Source organism: Mus musculus, chromosome 3, assembly GCF_000001635.26.
Source record: "Mus musculus strain C57BL/6J chromosome 3, GRCm38.p6 C57BL/6J".
NCBI classification, from domain to species: domain Eukaryota; kingdom Metazoa; phylum Chordata; class Mammalia; order Rodentia; family Muridae; genus Mus; species Mus musculus.
In genome coordinates this window covers 27,600,752-27,622,000 of record NC_000069.6, presented here as the reverse complement: position 1 = coordinate 27,622,000, position 21,249 = coordinate 27,600,752, and the positions used below count along the sequence as shown (strand labels likewise).

At 45.7% G+C, this 21,249-nt stretch overlaps 1 protein-coding gene across 9 annotated transcripts in view; it reads left to right on the top strand.

Moving 5' to 3' along the window:
- Positions 1-21,249, top strand: part of Fndc3b (fibronectin type III domain containing 3B) — a 295,173-nt gene that overhangs the window by 89,307 nt on the left and 184,617 nt on the right. For all 9 annotated transcript variants that reach the window (NM_001356953.1, NM_173182.3, XM_006535547.4 and 6 more), the window contains one exon: positions 1,321-1,396. In NM_001356953.1, the coding sequence (NP_001343882.1) occupies positions 1,321-1,396 (76 nt within the window). The remainder of the gene's footprint in view (positions 1-1,320; positions 1,397-21,249) is intronic.

Sequence of the window (21,249 nt, the reverse complement as noted above, 5' to 3'; positions counted from 1 at the left end):
ATCCGCCTGCCTCTGCCTCCCGAGTGCTGGGATTAAAGGCGTGCGCCACCACTGCCCGGCTACATTTTTAATTTTTTAAATTTATGTTTATGTGTGTGATCCTGCACGAATATATTGTGTCACATGTGACTGCAGAGGCAAGAAAAGGGTGTTCGATCCCCTGGAATGGAGTTTGCAGGTGGTTGTGAGCCACCATGTGGGTGCTGGAAACTGACCTTGGATCCTTCATAAGAACAGTAAGCTCTCTTAAACACTGAGCCATCGCTCTAGTCTCTAACCTTACAAAATTTTAATTCTTGAGCTAAAAGAATCTTCTGAGATGGTTTTCCTGCCATCAATAAAAGTATTGTCAGGCATGGGCTTCAACAGCCATATATTATCCTATTACCATCTCACTTAAAGAAGGAAACAGCCACGAAGACAAATATTAATATAATTAATTCATTGCAGCTTGAAGTTGCAGAAAGCAGAGTAGCTGCTAGCTGTTAATGGAAGGGGGACTGTGTGGGGGAGAGCTCAAAGAAGAAGGGACAGTCTGCCTGACGTTTCAGTGTGGTAGCCTAGGCCTCCTGCAAGAGCTAACACGGAAGGACAGCTGCATCTTTTCGGTGTCCACAGACAGGATGACAGTGCCAGTGAGAGCTGGAGTTGGCCCTACTGATACTTAGCCACAGTTACACAGTGAGTTTTAAATCAGTGATTTTTCCCCCCTTTGGTTATCCTTTGATTAGAACTAAATCTGTGAAGCTGTTGAAGGGAGTGAGCTGCAGCACAGCTGCCTCCCATCTTGTGTTTTGGAAGCTATCTCCGTGTTACATATGTGTGTCTGTGTGAAGAAAACACCGATTCTAGGTTTTATACTGAAACATTGGAATGTTGCTGGGCTTTGTTTTGTGCCATTTATTATACTTTAAGGTTTGCATGCAGATGTTCTTTTCCAACCCTTTAAATTTTATAATCTTGTTATTTAACCCATCATATCTCCAGTAGCAGCAGGTCAAATGGTCACGTGCTATGCGGCTTTCCTCTGTATAGAAAGGTTTTGTGTATTGTTTTTCTAATTTGTTTGTGTCTAAACTCAAGAAAGAGAAAAGAAAATTGTGTTTTCCAAGGGAAAAGTCCAGTATAGTCATGTTTTAGAGTTATATAATATAAACAATATGGGTGGAACACTAAGCATATTCCTACATTTTGAGTGGGGTTAAGACTTGTACCCTAAATTTTGTGCTGGTACAAGATTTGGTGTCATGTGCCTCCTGGGAGTGGAAAGCAGGCAGAGTGGCTGGGGCACTGATTTAACTGGCCTCTCTGTTGTCACAGGTCATTCTTGTCCAAGTGAACCCAGGTGAGACCTTTACCATCAGAGCCGAGGATGGGACACTTCAGTGCATCCAAGGTAAGGATGTTTTCTCATAAACAAACCTTCTAATTTAAGGGGTTCTTCTTTATTGTAATGGAAGTAAGTTTTTTTCCTGTGCTTACATATGATTTTCTAGAAGCAAAGATATCTCCTCTTTATTTTTCTGTCCTATGGTCTCATATATATATGTGTGTGTGTGTGTGTGTGTGTGTGTGTGTGTGTGTGTGTGTGTATACATATATATATAGTGGTTCTCTTCACCTGGTAGTCTGAGTAGCATTATGTATTGGATACCTGCTAGTTATCTGTTGTTGGGTGGGTTAAGACAACATATCCATCACCTCATTTTCTATGGACCAGGGAGTGGCTTAGCCGTGTACTGAGCTCTGAGACACAGAAAGCTACAAGTCAAAGCCGCTTTGCCCTAGTTCTCTCATAGAGTTGGGTGTACACCCAGACACACTCAGGTGGCTTCTAGCAGAATGTTACCCTTGCTTCCCTGTTAAGTGGCCTGCCTACACACAGGTAGTAGCTGGATTCATTATAGTGACCAGCTTCAGGGTGAGAGGGAGTCAGAGGTGTGTCCCTCCCCCTACTGCAGAAACCATCAGGGGGCAGATGCCAACCACTCTTTACCCTGTGGCCCCTGGTGTTTCTTGCCTTCTCCACGTGTAAAATGCTCCTCTCAGGGTCTCCAAAGGCTTACCCTAGTACTGTGCACAGACTACGGAGTCCTTTCCTAAACAAGCCTCTGTGTGTGTGAGATTCTGTGGATGGTTTCGTAAAGCACCATGGCTTAGCCATCCCTTGCCTCCTGCCTGGCATGGAGAGGCACTCCTTCCAGTTGGTCACTCTGAAGAGATGATCTGTGTGGAATGATGGTGTCAGACCTGCTCCTGGTCTGCAAGCAGTGCCCTGTTGGAAGGTAGAGCATGACACCTGTTCTTGATAGTTCTTCTTGTAGTGCTTGGGATGGTGAGGGAAAGAATAGATGGCAATGTGATTGAGGTTGGTATTAGCTACTGAGCATATGGGAATCTAATCAGAAGGCTTACTTAATAAAGCCTGGACATGTTTACCAATACATATCAGGTGAGAGGAGATGCATGCCCGTGCTACTTTACTGTAATGAGCTTTGTACAAACAGTGGCCGTTTCTATTTCACTGTTGAGAAAGCAGCAGACTGCTCTGTCATTCATGACTTCCTTGGATCTGTAGGAACAATATTTACAACTTAAAAATGAGCATATGTTAAAGATTTAAGCCTAATGAATTTTAATTGGAGTTAGACTGGAATAATTTAATGTTTGTATAAATGATTTGTTTGCTGACTATAATTCTCTAGCCATTGCTGTTGGAATTATTTTTGGTATGATAGTCTTAGTCTTCATTGACAAAAAGTAGGATGAAACTCCGGGTCGAGAGAGAGGGAGAGACACATGTGGAAGTAGTGTGGAGTATGGCTTCTTGTCTCTGGCCCACAGTGTCATTGGGAATGGACCTGGTCTTAGTTAGAAACCTTGAAGTCAACCTCTTCTAGACATGACACTGAGGATCGAGATGAAGAGGCTTGCGGAGGGAGCTTTTCAGTTCAGAAAGAAAAGCAGTTACGAATCCCTGCAGGGAGGTGGAGCCAGGAAGCTCTGCAGTTCAGGTCATCCCCAGCTACATAGTGATTAAGAATTGTAGGCCAGCCTGGGCTACAGCAAAATTCTATCTCCAACAACAACAAAGTGGTTGAGTCTCTGGCTATGGTGCCGCCAGAGCCCATGAAGCCCCAGGTACCGTGTGCATCCACCTCACAACTGAGAACAGCAGATGGGATCTCGGAGAGCAGACTGCTGTCTAGATGAGCCTCGATCCTTGCGGTTTGTGTCTGAGGACTGTGTGTCTTGAGTACAAATGTGTCTGAGCAGTGTTTGTGCACATGTGTGCTTACATATTCGTGGAGTTGACTTTTCTGAAAGCGTCCGAGTCCTTGTCAGTAGCTGGTGCACTCCAATAGCAGTGTTGCAAGTGTGTTGCTTTGTTCACAAAGGGACCGTCGTGTTTATTTGTGATGATTCTTGGCAATAAATGACACCCTCCCAGTGATAGAAAATTGCCTCTGACTAAAGCAGAAGGATAAAGTCTGTGTATCTCTGGCCGCCCCAGCCTTCCTATTCTTTGTTCTTTTCTGGAGTCTAAGACTCTATAGTTATCTTTATTTGGGGTTTGGCAGTCCTTGTCCCAGTTAATCGCAATGACACCATACAGCATGAGAGTTACAGGGACCAGGAACCACATGCTGTGCTAGGGTTTTGGAGAGGGCAGGGCAGCTGGGTAACCCTAGAAATGTGGAAGGCAAGTTGCTGGCAGGCAGAACCATAAGCTTTACCCCCAGGGCCAAAGCTAAGGAGAGCCCAGGCAAGCCCCTCCAGCATAAAATGCAATCAATGGCCTTCAGTGGAGTGCCACTGTGATCTGTTGATCATGTGTTGAGTACAGTCCTATAGGATGTGGGGACCAGCTGTCCAGTGCGACTTCTGGCACCTGGTATTGTGGCTTCCTTTTATTAATTGTGATTTCATTCTTGTTGCTGTATCGTTTATTCCATTCTTGGGCTGTATTGTGCCTGTTCTCCTTTAGTGAGTGTGACAGACACATGAGGAACCTGAGGCCCAAGACGATTGCTTCATGTCCTGAGAGCTCATGACCCGAGAGAGGCAAAGACTGCCGTGTGGTTTTCCGTCCCGCACGTTACAAGAGTTATCCAGGAGCTGGGGCCTCTTAGCTTGCTAGTGGAACTGTGCTGCACCTGTTGATTCAGGACAGCAGATAACGGGAAGCAGAAATACTGGTTTACAACTTAAATTCCTTTTGCCCAGCATCATGGTTAGACTTAGCTTACAAGTTAGGACTTCATTCTCATTATTGGGAAAGGAGGGGTACAGCGGTGGAGTACTGGGACCAAGAGGGACAGTTTCCCTTCACGTGTGTGTGTATGTTTGTGTGCTTGCATGTTCACATGGGTGCTAGTAGATATCTGTGGCTGTGTGTGACCATGTGTGCAGACCCAGGCGATGGGACAAGCTTGGGTATCATTCTGCAGGTCTCCCCACCTTTTCCTGGGGCTTGCCTAGGCGAGGCTGTCTTTCCAGTGGCCCTGCTATCTACAGTCTCTTTCCCCACCCCCCAGCACTGGAATTACATGTGTGTCCTACCTTGCCTCAGTTTTCAATGTAGATTCTGGGACTGAGCAGACGCCTCCTTGCTTGCTAGTGAGAAAAGGTTAGAACTGCTTGCTGGCCCTTTCTGAAAACTCTGAAATCATCCTGAGGTCAGCCTCTTGTTTACACTTTAGCTGATTTGCCACATAACTTCCTCTGTGCATCATTATGGCATAACTGAAAAAAGAAACTCTGTATGACATCATTAAACAGCAGCTTGGAAGCCGAGCACAGATTAATGTTGAAGAATATGGTTGCTTAGGGGGGAAAAGATTTTGTTTTTATGGGAATGTCCTTGGTGATAACGAAGGAAGAAAAACACAGGAAACATACAACACGCTGTGAAAGCAGATTCAATTCTGATGGAATATTTCTCAATACTTTCCGTGAACTATGAATCATAAGTGTTGGAGGGGGCCACCAAAGGGCACAGCATTCTGTCCCTCGGAGACCGCACTGTACCCATTACACCAGAAACCGAAGAGTTTTTCTTCTTTGGCCAGACAAAATTGTATAACAGCTGTCAGAGGAAAGGGCCTCAGTGATCAGTGTGAATTCTGGCCTTGGCGTCCAGGCAGGAATTAATACAGGGCAGTGTGGATCTCGTTCTCTTCGTGTCCCCGGCTGAGCCGAGGCGCTGGCAGGTAGCCTTCCTTCCTGTCCACACATGCCATCTCTTTATCTGGGCCATTTCTCTGCTCTCCGCAGAAGCCTTCTGCCAAAACAAACACTCCACTTCCTGGAAAGCCTTAGGTCTGTCTGTTCCTAGAGCCAGCCTTCTGGGCCGCTGCCAGTCGTCCACCTTGACTTTGCTCTGGGCTAGCGAGGAGCAGGTAGAGGGGGCACAGCATAGGCTGGTAATGGAAGCCAGGCTTTCCCTAGCCCTTAGATTAGACTAGGACGTCAGCAGAGACAGGAAACTGCTCTACTCCACCCTGCTCCCAGCCGGGGCAGCATGGTTACTGAGTGGACTCCTGGCTAGTTTGTGCTATGCCAAGTGTGAGTCCTTTACATTTGACTGTTTTAGTGAGAGTGTAATTACCTTGTGTGAACCTGCTTTCCACTCCCCGGAATGTTAAATCACACTAATACTCAAAGCCAGTTGGTTGTTCTAGAGAAACACTTAGTCACTTCGTCCTCTTCCTGACTTGCTCCTGTGCACATCCATTCTCCTCCCTCCTGCTCCCTCCCTCTCCCTCCCCCTCCCCAACCACTGGGGGATTCAGGCTTGAACCTAGTGTTTTATACAAGCACTCTGCCATTGACCAACATTCCCAGTGAAGCATCTTTAAATTTTGAAGGACTGTTATAATGACCCTCATTTCATGATGAATTTTTCATGTTTTGAGCCCTGAAAAAAAAGGCAGGTGATTATCATGACAGTTTGAGCAAAACCAGATTGAATTGCCTAGAAAGCATCGTTATTGCACTATTGCACTAAACACACCGTCTAAAGGCGCTCCACTGCTAATGATTGTGTCCAGAACAATTTTATTCTCTTTTCACAATGACATTATTTTGCTAACTTGTGTTAAGTGGCTCAAGACCTTGAAGTGACAGCAGCCTGTGGAGGGAAACAGAAGTGACCATAGAACCACACAGATACTGAAGCTCAGAGTCCCTTACAGCGAGCAACTATCCTTCTCCCTTGTTTTTTCTTCCTCAGCCCTCCCTCGCTCTGTCATTCTCCTCCAGCAGAGTGTGGGAATGGTGTCATTGGCGGACACTGTGCGCCATGACTCTGAATGACACCATTGAGCAGGATTCACGTTGGATTTCCTCATTTGTCCCCTCCCCCAGGCCGTGGCTCAGCCTGCAGAACCTACTGTTTCTTCCAAAGCATTTGTCCTTTCAGAGTATTTGTTAGGTGAAGCACTGGCTGCCATCTCTTTTCAACAACTCCATGGCAGGTTTCAGGGAACTAAGATTGCCCCTTGCAGTGAACGGCATCGTAACTGGGGTTCACAGGCTGAGGGAGGGAGACTATAATTTCAACTTCCTCAATGTAAACTGGACATTAACAAGAAATTGTTCTCTGACAAACTTAAAACCTGGCAGAGAGACCCCTCTTCCCCCTTAGTGTTTCAGAAGCAAACTCTGCCTGGGCCCAAGTGAAGCCAAATTTGGACAGGGTTAAAACCATTAGGTGGTGCACTGGCTGGTTCTGTGTCAACTTGACACAGCTGGAGTTATCACAGAGAAAGGAGCTTCATTTGAGGAAATGCCTCCATGAGATCCAACTGTAAGGCATTTTCTCAATTAGTGATCAAGGGAGAAAGGTCCCTTGTGGGTGGGACCATCTCTGGGCTGGTAGTCTTGGTTCTGTAAGAGAGCAGGCTGAGCAAGCCAGGGGAAGCAAGCCAGTAAAGAACATCCCTCCATGGCTTCTGCATCAGCTCCTGCTTCCTGACCTGCTTGAGTTTTAGTCCTGACTTCCTTGGTGATGAACAGCAGTATGGAAGTGTAAGCTGAATAAACCCTTTCCTCCCCAACTGCTTCTTGGTCATGATGTTTGTGCAGGAAGAGAAACCCTGACTAAGACAGGTGGTTTGACAGTGAAGTTACTGGAGTCTGAATTGACTTTGTAGTTTTTACTTATCTCATTGTGTTGAGTATGGAATCGACTACTTGACTGTTTTCCATTATTTGGGAACTATCGGTTAAACATGATTCTTTCTACCCAGCGTTAGGATATGGGGGCTCATTTTTCTATACAAGAAGTTGCTTTGGGCCTTTGTAAGATATTTCTAATCAGCTGAAGTGATTCTGTGGCTTGAAAATCTCAGCATTGAAACAGGCAGTTATTTTGCCCAGGCTAGCCCCATGCCTTGACATTTTTCTGAATGACCCAGAGCTGTTGTGAGAATTTCATTCCACCAGGGAGACTCGAAGCCAAAAGGAACCTAGCTTTTAGAGAATCTGGACTATGCTGGGTCTCAAGACACATGCCTCACGCGAACTAGGTAAATATTCTACCATTCAGCTGGATCTTCACAGCTCACAGGACTTCCGTGGTAGCGTCCCACCAAATGATTTTGTTTGTGTATGTGTGTTTGCTTTTCTAGTTTCTTTTGAACTTCTCCCTTCTTAGATTTGTATGGCTTCATGAAATAGGGAAGAAGGACTTAAGTGTTGAAGTATGCCGCGGCCCTGAGACGCTTTTTCTCCAACCATGGACTGAAGGATGCATAGCTGTTTGTGTTCCACCTGTCCCCCACGTGCTAACCCGATTGAGCTCTCCTGCCGAGCAAGCTGCTTACTGCCGTGCAGCTGAAAATTCACTAGCAGAGTCTTTTCCTCGAGGCCGGTAGACACTGAGGCACGGATTGTCTAGTCCAGTGTACAGGTTGGGAGACGGGAGAGGCATGGTTGTTGTGCACATTGCCTTATCACATGGGGGCAGAGTGGCTCTGTCAGGGCTGGGTTCTGTCAGTGCCTGATATTTTCCCAGCAGATGCTCAGTCCCCTTCCAGGACAGATACCCAGTATGTACTGTTTTATCTTTTTATTTTTTTGGTTTTTCAAGACAGGGTTTCTCTGTAGTCCGGGCTGTCCCGGAATTCACTCTGTAGATCAGGCTGGCCTCGAACTCAGAAATCCACCTGCCTCTGCCTCCTGAGTGCTGGGATTAAAGGCGTACGCCACCACTCCCTGGCAGTATGTATTGTTTTAACCTGGGGCCAGTGATTGTAACTTTCTGATAGGACTGTGAAAGAATTCCTTATAAATGCTATTATCAGTGTCACGATTAGTGACATATCATCATCGTCAGCATCAGCATCATCATCTAGTCTTGCAAACACTGTTAATTGTATTCTTAAAGTAGCTGTGTGATTTACTGTTGGGAGTGACTTGCTGCCCTACTGTGGAAATCAACTGAAGTTCCAGCCTCCAATTCACCACTTCTTTACACTAGGCTTCCTAATCACTGTGGCACTTGAAGTCATTCAGCTGGAGCTTCATGCGAATGGCACAGAGCAGAGCTATAGGCTCTGGAGCACAGCTATAGGCTCGCACAGAGCACAAAGAGCTCACTGTTGTCTTTATTCAAAGTAAGTCTCCTCATGGTCCAAGCCTTGGGTGTTGCTGTGTTTGTGGACCTAGCTGTTCAGTGTCACACAGAGCCTGGGCAGGCATCTCCACACATGCTTTCAGAGCATCCTGTGCTCAGGTACCATGCCTCTGCCTCATCACACGTTCCTGGGTGAATCTTCCCAGGCCTGGCACTGTCCCAGAAGTCCTTCTCCTCCCGCATGTCTCGCCTGCTATTTCCTGCCTAAGCCACAGGCCATCAGACTTCTTAGTAGCAGATGCCACACCCAGCTAGACATAAGGTAGTCTCTCGAAGGAAACCTTTGTATGGTGGCCTGGAGAGATGGCTCAGCAGGGAAGGGAACCTTGCTGCTTTTCCAGGACCCATGTCAGGTGGTCCACAATTTATAACCCCAGCTTCTGGGAATCTGACATGCTCATCTCATATACCTGCATGTGTGCACATGCACGTGCATGTAGTTAGGAAGAAAAAGAGAAATTAACAGGAAGTCTCTGTTGGAGGCTATACAGTTCATCAGCTCACTGTGCCCTCGGCTTCCAGGCTCTAGAACTAGGGTATTGTGTGTCCTGAGCACTGCTGTGTGACTAAAGGAGATGCTGCATAGAAAGCACGAAGGGTTTCCGAGCAACTGGGGGTGGGGCATGGCTCAGTGGGTAGTGCTTGCTGTACAAACAAGGATGCTGATGTTTAGATTCCCAGCACCCATGGGAAGCTAGGCCTGTTGCTGCACACCTGTTATCCCAGGACCTTGGTGATGGAGACAGGTGCTCCTTGGAGCTTGTGGGCTGGCTCAGTGAGAGACACTGTCTCAAAAACTTGAGGTGAAGAGTGACAGAGGAAACAGCCAGTGTCAACCTCTGACTTCCTCAAGTGGCGTGGCACACATCTGTGCACACATCACATGTGCATATACATGAGAAAGAAAAGAAAAGAAAGGAAAAAAGAAAAGAAAGGAACAGCTTCCCAGTCACAGTAGACCAACAGAAATAAGGAAGGATCAACTCCAGGTCACCGGCAGATGTCGGACAAGCCTCCCTCCATATTACCCCCATCTTCATCACCGGAAACACACTTGCATTACTGTGAGGTTTTAATAAATGTTTTAACATTTTAGTCCCAACACTTCAAAACGATATGCTTAAGCATTATGCAACAGGAACACACGTTCTGAACCCTTGGCTTTCCATGCTTGTTAATCAGTGATTAAAATGTTACCTGTGAACTGCTGTTTGCAGTTCTTTAAATGTCACAGATCCTCCATGTCAGGCAACTCAAAAGAGCAAACAGGGTCACATTGCCCAGCTGTCTCTCCAATTTGTCTTCATGGCTTGTAGTGTTTAAGTTTTTGCTTAAGTTTTTTAAAATATAAAATATTTAACTCATTTATATATATATATATATATATATATATATATATATATATATATGTATATGTATGTATGGGTTGACATACAGAAGCCAGGCTTACTGGCACATACACATGCTTATAGTGCCAGCAGTGAGAGTCCTCCCCATGTGGCTGGCGTTCTCTCTCTCTCTTTCTCTCTCTCTCTCTCTCTCTCTCTCTCTCTCACACACACACACACACACACACACACACAGAGAGAGAGAGAGAGAGAAATAAAAACAAGAGCAAATCTTACGAAGATTAGTCAAGAGCTAATGAGAAAATACACAATGTTTTCTTTTTGTGTGTCTGAGTTTTTCCGTGGTCTTATTTAGTTGTAGTGACTGAGGTTTGAAGAAGGACTCTGGTTTGGAAAGGCTCGGTGGTGCCATGTCTTCAGTTTGTTCTTGGTTGACTCTTTGGGGATTTACTTTTCTTTTCTGCTTCAGTTCCCACTTAATAAGAATAAATAGGATTAGAAAGGGCATTCTGGTGATAATTTTTAAAGCCTAGTGTTTGGAGATTTCTGCATTAGGAAACTTATACAGATGTGAAACCCATTCTGAATGCTGTAAGAATCCAGCGTGTATCATAGTCAGCTGCTCACATGCAGGAAACCCCCAGAGGGGACACTCGGGAGGAGGAGGTCTGACATGGAAAATCACCTAAAGAAACAGGAAGGGTTCAAACATAAAAGTAGGGGAAAGGAAGTGAGTCAGATTTCAGAGGAGACAGGACCTGCATCCCAGAGTACTGGCTAAAGGAGAGGGGAGAAGCCTGGGAGGGTCGCATCGATGGGCGGGGGGGGGGGGGGTCCATGGTAACAGGGGTCACAGGCTGTAGACAGAGGGCCATTGTAGGAATTCAGAACTTTGAGCCTACTTATAAAGACCTGTTTCAGGCTCCAATTGTTTATTCCCAGAGCAGATGCCTACAATAGTCAAACCTCCAGGTAGTGTTCCCAGAGACAGGTAAGTGAAGGGTGGGGGTTGCAGGATGTGTGTGTATGTGTGTGTGTGTGTGTGTGTGTGTGTGTGTGTGTGTGTGTGTGTGTAGGGGGAGGTGGGAGGCATGGGTGTTCAGCAGCTCTTTTCTGAGCTGAGTTTATGGATCATTCTCGACTTCTTGTACCTGCCATGCTGGTATCTGCAATTAACATTCTTCAGAGGCACAGAAAATGCCAGCCTGCAGCTCAGACATAACTCAAGAACAACAGGTACATTCTACCTGCTTCTTGGCACTCCCCAGAGCAGTCAGAAGGCAAGTAATTAACCAGAGGACAGACTCTGAGGGAAATGAAAGTCTTTAGAATTTGAGCCAGAGCGCTGAAAAGCAACTCTGGAAATGGTATCATGGAGGCAGAGGAAATGGTTCAGCCGGAAAGCGAAGCAGCCAGCCTGTTTCCCTTCATTGGTACAAATCTTGCTAAGTGTGGACCTTCCAGCTTTTTTTTAAAAGTCAGATTTACATCAAAGCTCATTGGATTTGAACTCGTGCAATAAAAATCAATTGGTTTTTGTTGAGTTGTTATTTTTCTCTTTCCTTTTAAATAACAAAACCCAACAAAACCTGTAGCTTCCCAAGAAGAGCAGTAGGGTCTCCCGTGCAGGGCTGGCTTCTGTCCTGTCCAGCCTGCTCCTGGACAGTTCCCACAACACAGTCAGGGGGCAGCCAGTTGATTTCACATCATCTGCCTACCACCCATTTGTTTTTCTACTCCCACTTTAAAAATTTTTTATTTTCACAAGAATTCTACAGTCTGGATAAATCCTAATGTGGGCACAATTTCAAGAGCACAGATGGGTTTTTCTATTTGAAGGTGAGGTATTCAATTATTGCTTGAGACTCCTATTTTGAGTAATATGTGAATTTCTCTGAAATGTTATTAATGTATTTAACCCAGACTAGTAACAAAAATAAAGCAGCTGAGGATTCGTCTTCACTGTTTAGTTTTTAGTTAGCTTATAGATTTACAAGTCTCTTACGACAAATCCCCACCCAACTATATCGCTGCTTTATGCTGGCTACATCCATTCTAGCTGGAGGTTGGATCACCCACAGTGAAGAAGATGGGTGTAGTGGCTAGTGAGTAGGTTGTAGATAGAGCTGAGGAGGCAGATCTCGGGGGGGGGGGGGGCTCACTGGGCAGCCAGGCAGCCATTCTAGCCTATTGGTGGACAGTGAGAGACTTTGTCTCAAAAGATAATGAGGACAGCTCCTGAAGAATCACACCTGATGTAGACCTTTGGTAGCCACATATATACACATACATTCTCTCTCTCATTCTCTCATTCTCCCTCCCTCCCTCCCTCTCTCCCTCCCTCCCTCTCTCCCTCCCTCCCTCCCTCCCTCCCTCCCTCCCTCCCTTCCTCCCTCCCTCCCTCAAATACAAAAGACAATACAAGACAAAGTACCCATGTTTGAGGCTCATGGTCTGAGAAATTACATGTAGTTCATACCTAGTATATGTGTATATTATGTTTGAAATGTATCTTTATTCTTTTCATGTCTGTATGTGTGTGGTGTGTGGACTTGGGGAAGGAGCCCACCTGGTGTTTATGTGGGTTATAGGATCCAAGATCCACTCTTCCCGTCTGCTCAGCCCATGCCACTTCCCCTGAGCTATCTTTCTGTCACCTGCTCACATGTATTTTTAAAGATAATGTTGTCACGAGTATTTAGTTTACCTGATACCTCAAAAAATAGTGAATTTCATTTTGGTGTCTTTTAATAAATAGGGAGTTAAATTATTTCTCATTGATCTAAACCTATTTTAGAAAGGCTCTTTCAGTCTTAGGTTTTCAGGTGAGGAGCTTTGTCTCCGTCATTTCCTTGTTCTGAGCCGATATCTTTGCTGTCTGCGCCTCAGCCATGGAATGGGACACACCTTTGTGCCTTTCCTGTTTGGTTTTTATATGATTGTTTCAGCAAATCCTCTATGCCACTGATTTTAAAACACTTTAGTTTACAAACTGTCAAGGAAAACAGACCATCTATTGAACTGAGTCACCATTGTCTACAGCAAGCTGTCCTTCCCACAAAAGATGTTAAACTGAGAGAAAGATATTCCTTGGTATCAAGAAAAGAGACTAAGTTGATTTTTCAGTCTCTCATCTAGATTTAATTAGACTTCAAAATCACAAACTGCTGTGTGTCTTTTTTAATTTGGTGTTTGCATAATCATTTTATATGTTTGTGTTTGTCTAAACAAAAAAGGAATTGTTTTGGATTGTTTCTACATCCCAGTTGCAGAAATATGACTGGTTTGTTTAGGCATTATCATCTTTGAACACATGTAGAAGCCCATATTCTATGGCACCCAAGCCCAGCATTGCCTTCCTTTACTGCTGTCCACCTTGTTTCTTGAGGTAGAGTCTCACTAAAGCAGAGAGCAAGAGGAATATGCCCCTGCCTGTGTCCTCCACCAACCTGCTCTGGAGTTAGACAAGTACTGCCAAGCCCAACTCCTCCTCCTCCTCCTCCTCCTCGTCCTCGTCCTCATCCTCGTCCTCGTCCTCCTCCTCCTCCTTCTCCTCCTCCTCCTCCTCCAGAAGTATATACATATTGACATGTAGCCACATTTACACTTAGTGGGCGTGCTGTGTGAGGGGGCATGTTTGTCAGTGTTACGGGTTGTATCTATTATGTTTTACCTAGCCTCTTTGTAAAATCTGTCTTTTACGTTATAAAGCTTCTAGAGACTTCCATCGCTCATCTTTGCATTTGCTGGTCTAGCACATATTGGTTGCCACAGATGGGTTCGATTTGGACTTTAATGAGGCAGCTTCATGAATACGGGATTGTCCTTCATTCAGAGTGTCTGAACAGGGTGGCTGACTTGTTGCTTGTCATGAATCCGTCCTGTGAGGTGTCACCTGGCATCTGACATGGCTTCTTTGTATACAGTATTTACTGTGTGAGTTCAGAAGAAAGAAGAAAGACCCGCACTGACCACTGTTCTGCGTCAGCCCCTTAGGTCAAGTTTTCCACCCTGACTCATGCCTATCAGGGCTGCTGAGATTGGTCGGTTGGGTTTGTAGAATTTCCTCTGTCGGGCTCGGGAGCCAGAAAGCCACGATGAAGTTTGATTTGGCTTGTGGCAGCCTTTTCCAAATACAAATTTGGAAGTAGTACAGTGAGTGCTCTGAGGGGAAAAAGAGGGGGGATTACTGTAACTACAGCTATTTGGGGAACATTTAGAAACGGGGAGACAGAACCAAGGTGTTTGGTGTCTCCCCTTAAGCTCTTGTTGCTGTAATGTTCAGAGGCTGCCTTCCTCTAGGCTGGAGAAAAGCCACAGAGGCAGCCTCTGTCTTAGGCTGCGGGCTGCCCTGCTCCAGACAGCCTTGAATGTGACCTGGCAGCCAATGCTGCTTCCTGCTGACGTGGCCTCCTGCCACTGAGCAGAACAGAGCACCTCAGTGTGCTGAGCGGGGAGCCAGGAAGGTGGGCGTCTCCAGCCAGAGAAGGAGCAAACAGGGAGGGAGAGTGCCTAACTGTTCAGGTTTCCCTGTAGATAGACTTGAAAGACACCTTTCTTATAGGAAGGGAGGAGGAGGGAGACTCTGGGGAGGGTGATGACTGCCCCAAGAATCTGTGATTTGTTTGCCTCTAGGGAGGGGTGCTTATCAGTAGGCACAAACTTCTGGGGTGGGGTGATACCCCGTCTGCCCTGAGAGATGTTGGAGAAAGCTGGACTGCATGCTGTAGGCTTCCCAGGCCACACACTTGCTGGGGGAGTCTATCTGAGCGCTCAGACATCCTCTGCAGTGTGCAGAAAGATTGGGGGTGGGGGTGGGGAGGCTGGACACAGTAGAGATACTACAAAGTTAACAAGTGGAGTGTAAGTCTCTGTGAAAGAAGCCCGGTCAGAACTCAAGCCCAGGATTCAGAAGCTGCAGGCGCCACTCACTTGGAAGACTCAGAAGTTGTGCAGGCTCAGGTCGCCCTGGTGTGCGGTTTCCACCCACGGCAGCAGCTACCAATTAGATACTTCTTATGTCCTTACATTTCAGCTGGCCTTCAGTACCAGCATGTTTATTTGAACAAATCCAGAGACAATTCCTTGGTGTCCTCTGCTTTAAGAGAGTTAATGTGGACTGTTTCTTTCGTTGTTCTCACTCTGATGCCCACGGAAGGTTGAGTGTGAAGGCTGGCCTCTCTGAGCTTAACCTGCTTCTCTTGCTCCTGTGGTGACCCGTGGCATTTCTCTCCTGACAGCCCTGGGCTCACAGGCTACAGTACTGAGAAACCACTGATGTGAGCCACCTTTTTCATCTTGTGGGTGAAACTGTCGCCTCGGGCAGGGCCATATTCTACAGTAGTGGCTTTTGTGGAACCTCAGACTGAAAGCTCTATAGCTTTTTCTGGCACAGTTTTGAGGCGGCATTGTGGTGGCAGGCTAGAGAGAACCATTCAGGTGTTTTCAGGAGTTCAGTTGATGTGGCAGGAATATCAGAGATGAAGAGATCAGGGAGATAGCCCTGCCATTAGAATGCTAGCTTTGCAAATGGGAGGACAAGGGCCTAGGCTCAGTACTCCTGGGAAAGGCCGCCCAGTAGAGTGCATGTAATTCTAGCAGTGGGCCATGAGGTAGAACACAGGCGGGCAGGGTGTCATTCCCGAAGACTGCTGGCTGGCCAGGCTTGCTGGTACAGTGAGCTCCAGGTTCAGGGAGAGATCCTGCCTTAAAAATGAGATAGAATATAATATTGAGGGACAACCTGCTGTCAGCTTCTGGCCTCCACATGCATATGCACACACCAACATAAGACACTCACACACACACACATTGAAGGGGAAGGGGAACATTTGAAAAGAAGAGACATCAGTACTGTAAGTTATGATCACTGCTGGGTGTGGTGGAGCATGCCGCAGTCTCAGCACTCAAGAGGCAGAGGCAGGAAGATGTCTCCTAGTTTCAGACCAGCACAGGCCTCCAAAACAACCAAACAAACAAATAACAGAAATTGATTGGAATTGGAAGCTTTCTAGGAAAATGTTAACTATATAACTATAGTCTTATGTAGTTAGTCAAGAGGGGAGGGTAGTGAGGTCAAGAGAGAAGTGAAGGTCCTCTAACAGAGAGATTGATTGCGAAAACACTCTCATTTCAGTCTTCCTGGGTTTGCACAGATAGACCTCAAAATGTTCATATTGAGCAGGGTGCTCAGGGTTTCTCTCCGTCCTTCAGCCATTTCCCTCTTGCTCTCGGCACTAAACCCGACCTTGGCTACAGAGCCTGTTTGTAGAAATCAAATTCCAGGGCTGGGGAGAAGACTCATTTCATAAACTGCCTCCTTGCAAGCAAGAGGACCTGACTAGAAGCCACTTAAGAAAGGTAGGGATTGGGCCAACTGTCCTGGCACATCCTTTAATGATAACACTCACAGGCAGAAGGAGATGGGTCTCTGTGAGTCCTGGGCCAGCTGGGTCTTCAGAGTGAGTTTCAGGCTAGCCTGAGTTGTAGAGTGAGACCCTCTGTTGAGAGAGAGAGACAGAGAGAGAGACAGAGACAGAGACAGAAGAGAGACACAGAGAGAGAGACAGAGACAGAGACAGAGAGAGAGAGAGAGAGAGAAAGAGAGACAGAGACAGAGACAGAGACAACCCAGGCCTGGAGAGCCAAAGACAAATTGATCCCTGAGATGCTGGCTAGCCAGTCTAGTCTACTTGCTTAGCTTTAGTCCTTCCCTCAAAGAAAAACAAAACCAAAAAGCCCCAAGGTTAGTGGCACCAGAGGAACAACACTCACGGTCGTCCTCTACACATAGAAGCCTGCCCCTGTCATGCATCATCTACAGCACATACATGCACATCAAATTCTCAGCAAAATCAGGAAAAATTGGAATGGATGGCGAGAGAGAGATTGGGAGGGGATATGGTGTGTCTAATTAGATTTTCAGGAAGCCATTTAATAGCTCTCACATGTGCCCATTGCCCAAGTCTTTGTTGTTCCTGATTATGGCTGTGCTGTGGATGAGGTTATACTCTGTGTGTTGAAGGGGAGAGCTAGCTGCGATTGGGACTCCTTTCTCAGTGCCAGAGGTGCTGTGCTCTCCCTTCCTCTGTCTTCTGCACTCAGGCCCTGAAGAAGAGTCTTCCAGATGTTGCTGGAGAGCCTCCTTTTCCAATACAGCTGTGAGTAGGAAGCCACGCACTGGGGGGTGCTCATTCCTTTGTGTGATGGTAATGAGATAATTTCTGCATTACAGATTTTTCAGGAGACTCTTTGTTTAAATGAAACTTCAGAGCCCTTGCAGAGCCACATTACTGCATCTCTTGGCCTTATGTTTTTTAAAAAGGTTTTATTGGTTTCATATGTTTTCCCGTCATCAGTTGAGTAAACGAATGCAATTGTATTGCATAAAGGAACTTAGAGCATCATTTGTTTGGGGTGTTTTAAAATTGTTTTTTTTTTCTTCCCCAAATGCAATTTGACCAAAGCTGACCGAGAAATACTGTTTCCAACATTAGGGCAGCTCAATCCAAGTGCAGCCCTCCAGCTGCCAAGCAGAAGTTCATCCTAGTCTTGGCTGAAGGCCAGCCAGAAGTTAGAGCTGAGGGCAAAGAAAACGGGGCAAGTCATTGCCCCCAAGGCCTTCTGGTGGCTGGCAAGAGTTGGCACAGGAATCTCCGCTAATATGCAAGAGGATATCAGGTGGGCCTGAGGGTGTCAGATTGCCAACCAGATGAAATTTTCTTTGTCTTCTTTTTCCGCTTACAGGACCTCGAAAGCCAGACTGTAGACAAGATCTACAGAGCAGTGGCCGAGGTAGCCTTTTGAAGTTTTTCTAGTGCGCTCACGGCAAACTGGAATTTATTTGGTTAAAAAGCAGTTAATTGCTCTGTTTGATCTTGATGGGGAAATGAACCCTATCAAAATCCGGGTCAAAGCACTTTCCCTAGTAGAGTGTTTGTGTAACCTTTTGAGGTGTGTTTCATCAGATTATAGGCTATAACGAGTTCCCTTGTGTTCAGTAGTCTACACGATGGCTTAGCTATTGCTCTTCTAAAAATGCTCTTACGCATCGATGACAGTCCACAAATAAGAAAAGTCAGTTCACTTGTAGCTTGTGACTAGCTGCAGAGTAGGTAACTGCCTCATCGCGGTGCTGTCCTGCAGGCACCTGTGCTGAACTACTCAGGCTGCCAGGGAATAGCCTTATGTTAGGTGTGAAGAAAGAGTATCAAAGCTAGCAAGAGAGCTCAGGGGGTATGGGTGCTTTCTGCCAAGACTAACAACCTGAGTCTGATCCCTGGGACCCCCCCCCCCCCCCACACACACTGTTTCTTAAAAGAAAGTTTTTTTTCCCCATCACCCTCTGCTTGCCTTCTTCCCCTCCCCACATTGAACCTAAAGGTTGAACTTTTCTTTTTTTGTTTTTGTTTTTGTTTTGTTTTGTTTAAATATTTTTTATTATTACGTATTTTCCTCAATTATATTTAGAATGCTATCCCAAAAGTCCCCCATACCCCCCCCCCCCACTTCCCTACCCACCCATTCCCATTTTTTGGCCCTGGTATTCCCCTGTACTGGGGCATATAAAGTTTGAGTGTCCAATGGGCCTCTCTTTCTAGTGATGGCCGACTAGGCCATCTTTTGATACATATGCAGCTAGAGTCAAGAGCTCCGGGGTACTGGTTAGTTCATAATGTTGTTGCACCTACAGGGTTGTAGATCTCTTTAGGTCCTTGGATACTTTCTCTAGCTCCTCCATTGGGGGCCCTGTGCTCCATACAATAGCTGACTGTGAGCATCTACTTATATGTTTGCTAGGCCCCGGCCTAGTCTCACAAGAGACAGCTATTGGTTGAACTTTTCTAAGCAGAGGTTCTGCCACTGAGCTGTATCCATAGACCAAAGGGGACTGGGAAGTTGGGCAGCCCTGGGCAGAGATTGCTGGCCTACTGCTTTTTATGAGATGATCCAGGGACCAAGGTGAGCAGCGTGCGTCTCTTGTAGTCAGTCCTGTACTGCACAGAACTGCACCCTGTCGATGCTCTTCTTTAAGACTTTGCAGCAGTAGATCCATGCTGGGGTCATGTGGGATGTGATCACTGGTCTATAGTCAGCCATTTGATGGAGAATGGTTGCCCCTTCCGTCAGGGGCTCCTCTGTACTTAAGGCTTTGTCCCTCTTCAGTAACACCCAAGGGTTCTTTGCTGTAGTGTGTTGTATCTTCTAGACTTAAGATCCTACCTCTAAAAAATCAGACAAAATCTATAAAAGAGATACCAAAAACAGAAGACATGGAACCTGCCTTCCACATTTACTAACATTGGTCATCTTGCTGCTCATAGCAGGAAATGGAAAGGCCAATGAAAGATCAGAACCCCAGCCCCTGTCAGATGGCTGAGGCAGATCATATACCTGGACTGACTGAGGAATCTACAGAACTGTCTTAAACTATCTCATTGCCTGTAAAGAATAAGGTTTAAACTTTTGATTTTTATCACATTTGCTCTGGGATATTTTTATTTGGTTTTAAAAGAAGCCACATAGTAGTAAATCATTACTTAAACATGTTTCTTGATTATAACTAATATAGATCTAAAATAATTAAAGGTAGCCCCATTTTCACATTTGGGTTCATATGTTCATTTATTTACTTATTCATTGATTAGTTACATGGAGGATCAATCCCTGGCTAGGTGAACCCTTGCCTTTGATTTAACCTTAACCCACTATTGTAATAATTCTTGCTAAATTTCACCTTTTCTAGTGATTTATTTTTAAGAGGTAAGAATAGGCAGAGCCCTCAGTGCCTTCACCTTTGGTTCTGACTCAGCTGCTGCAGAGCTGGGCTTGGGCTGTGCTCTCTGTCTCCTGAGAATAGCACCGTCCACTAGAGTTCCCGGCTGGTAGGGACCGCTCCCCTTCTTGGTGGTAGTTAGGTGATTTTTGATCTCTCAGGGCCATTTACTCTTTAATTGCTGCAAGGAAATCCTCCCTCAGAGTGAATTCTGTGTGTGAATTTTTTTTTTTTTTTCCAGAGGTGAGCGATCTCAAAGAAGAGTAAGGCAAGAGATTCTATTGTTGATACTGGGAATCTAAATGAGCCTGTTGAATAGCTTTCCATTGTTTTGGTTTTATATTTGAATGCTTTGCATCAAATTATGGTTTATTTCCTTATAAAAATAATTGCAGTATCTTATAAACTTAATTCTAGACTGAGTTATTGTGTCATAATGTGTTGTGTGGGAAAGTAAATATTTTAGTTTTGTTATACTGAGTTCTAGTTTGGGGCCAGCAAGTTCTGGCCTGCATACGTGTGTCATGACACATGCCGGCCCTCCCTCACTATCCCCAAGATAGATAGATAGATAGATAGATAAAATTTCGGTTGTAAGAACACACAAACCTTTCTTGTGTCTTCTCCAGCTACGAGCGCATAATGATCTCTTACAGTTGTCCATAGTGAACATAGTTGGGAATCAAGAGAAGCTGCAGGTGCTGTTTCCTTATCTAGATGGTTGTCACCCTGAGTTTTATTGTAGTTTTCATGAATCAATGAGGTTCACAAGCCCAGGAGTCTCCACCATACAAGCGTATCTGTTAGAAAGCCTTTGGCCAGCAGGAGACATTGCTCATTCAGTGCCTGTAAGGAGGTCTGATTTTTATCCTTTTAGGGCTCTTTCTGTAAGGTAGGTGTGTGCGTACCACGAGTATCAAGAATACTGGTTTCAGGAGAGGGTTTCACCTTCGTGGACAACAGTCATCATTTCACACCAGCCCGTTTTGTTCTGACATCTCACTTTGAATCCCCATTCCCCAGTGTATAATGGGTAGCTTAATTTCCTGTTATAATTCCGAATGCCTTAAGTAATATCTGCCCTCTAAATTACCAGCAACATTGGAATTGCCTCTCAGAGTTCTTAGTCTCGTAACATAATTTCATTACAGACTCAGAAGAAAGCTCAAATACAATTGTATTAAAGTTTAAAAGAAAAATCCCAGTGCAGCGGAGCTGTAAATCTTGGCAGCTGCCCAGAGGAGGAAGATGGAGAGGAGGAAGTGAGGAAACCATGCTGTTTGGGTTAAGCCATGGTGTTCCTTTATAGAAGTCATCGAATGGCAGGCAACAGGGTGAGGGAGGTGGGATGGGAGCCTTTAGAGGAAGAGTGAGGAGGCCCAGTGTCAGGAAGGAATGCTTAGGGAAGAGGGGAAGAAAACATGAAGTCACCCTGTAGTGGGCGGGCTTAGCACAGCTACAGTTCCGGATGCCAGAGGCTCCTG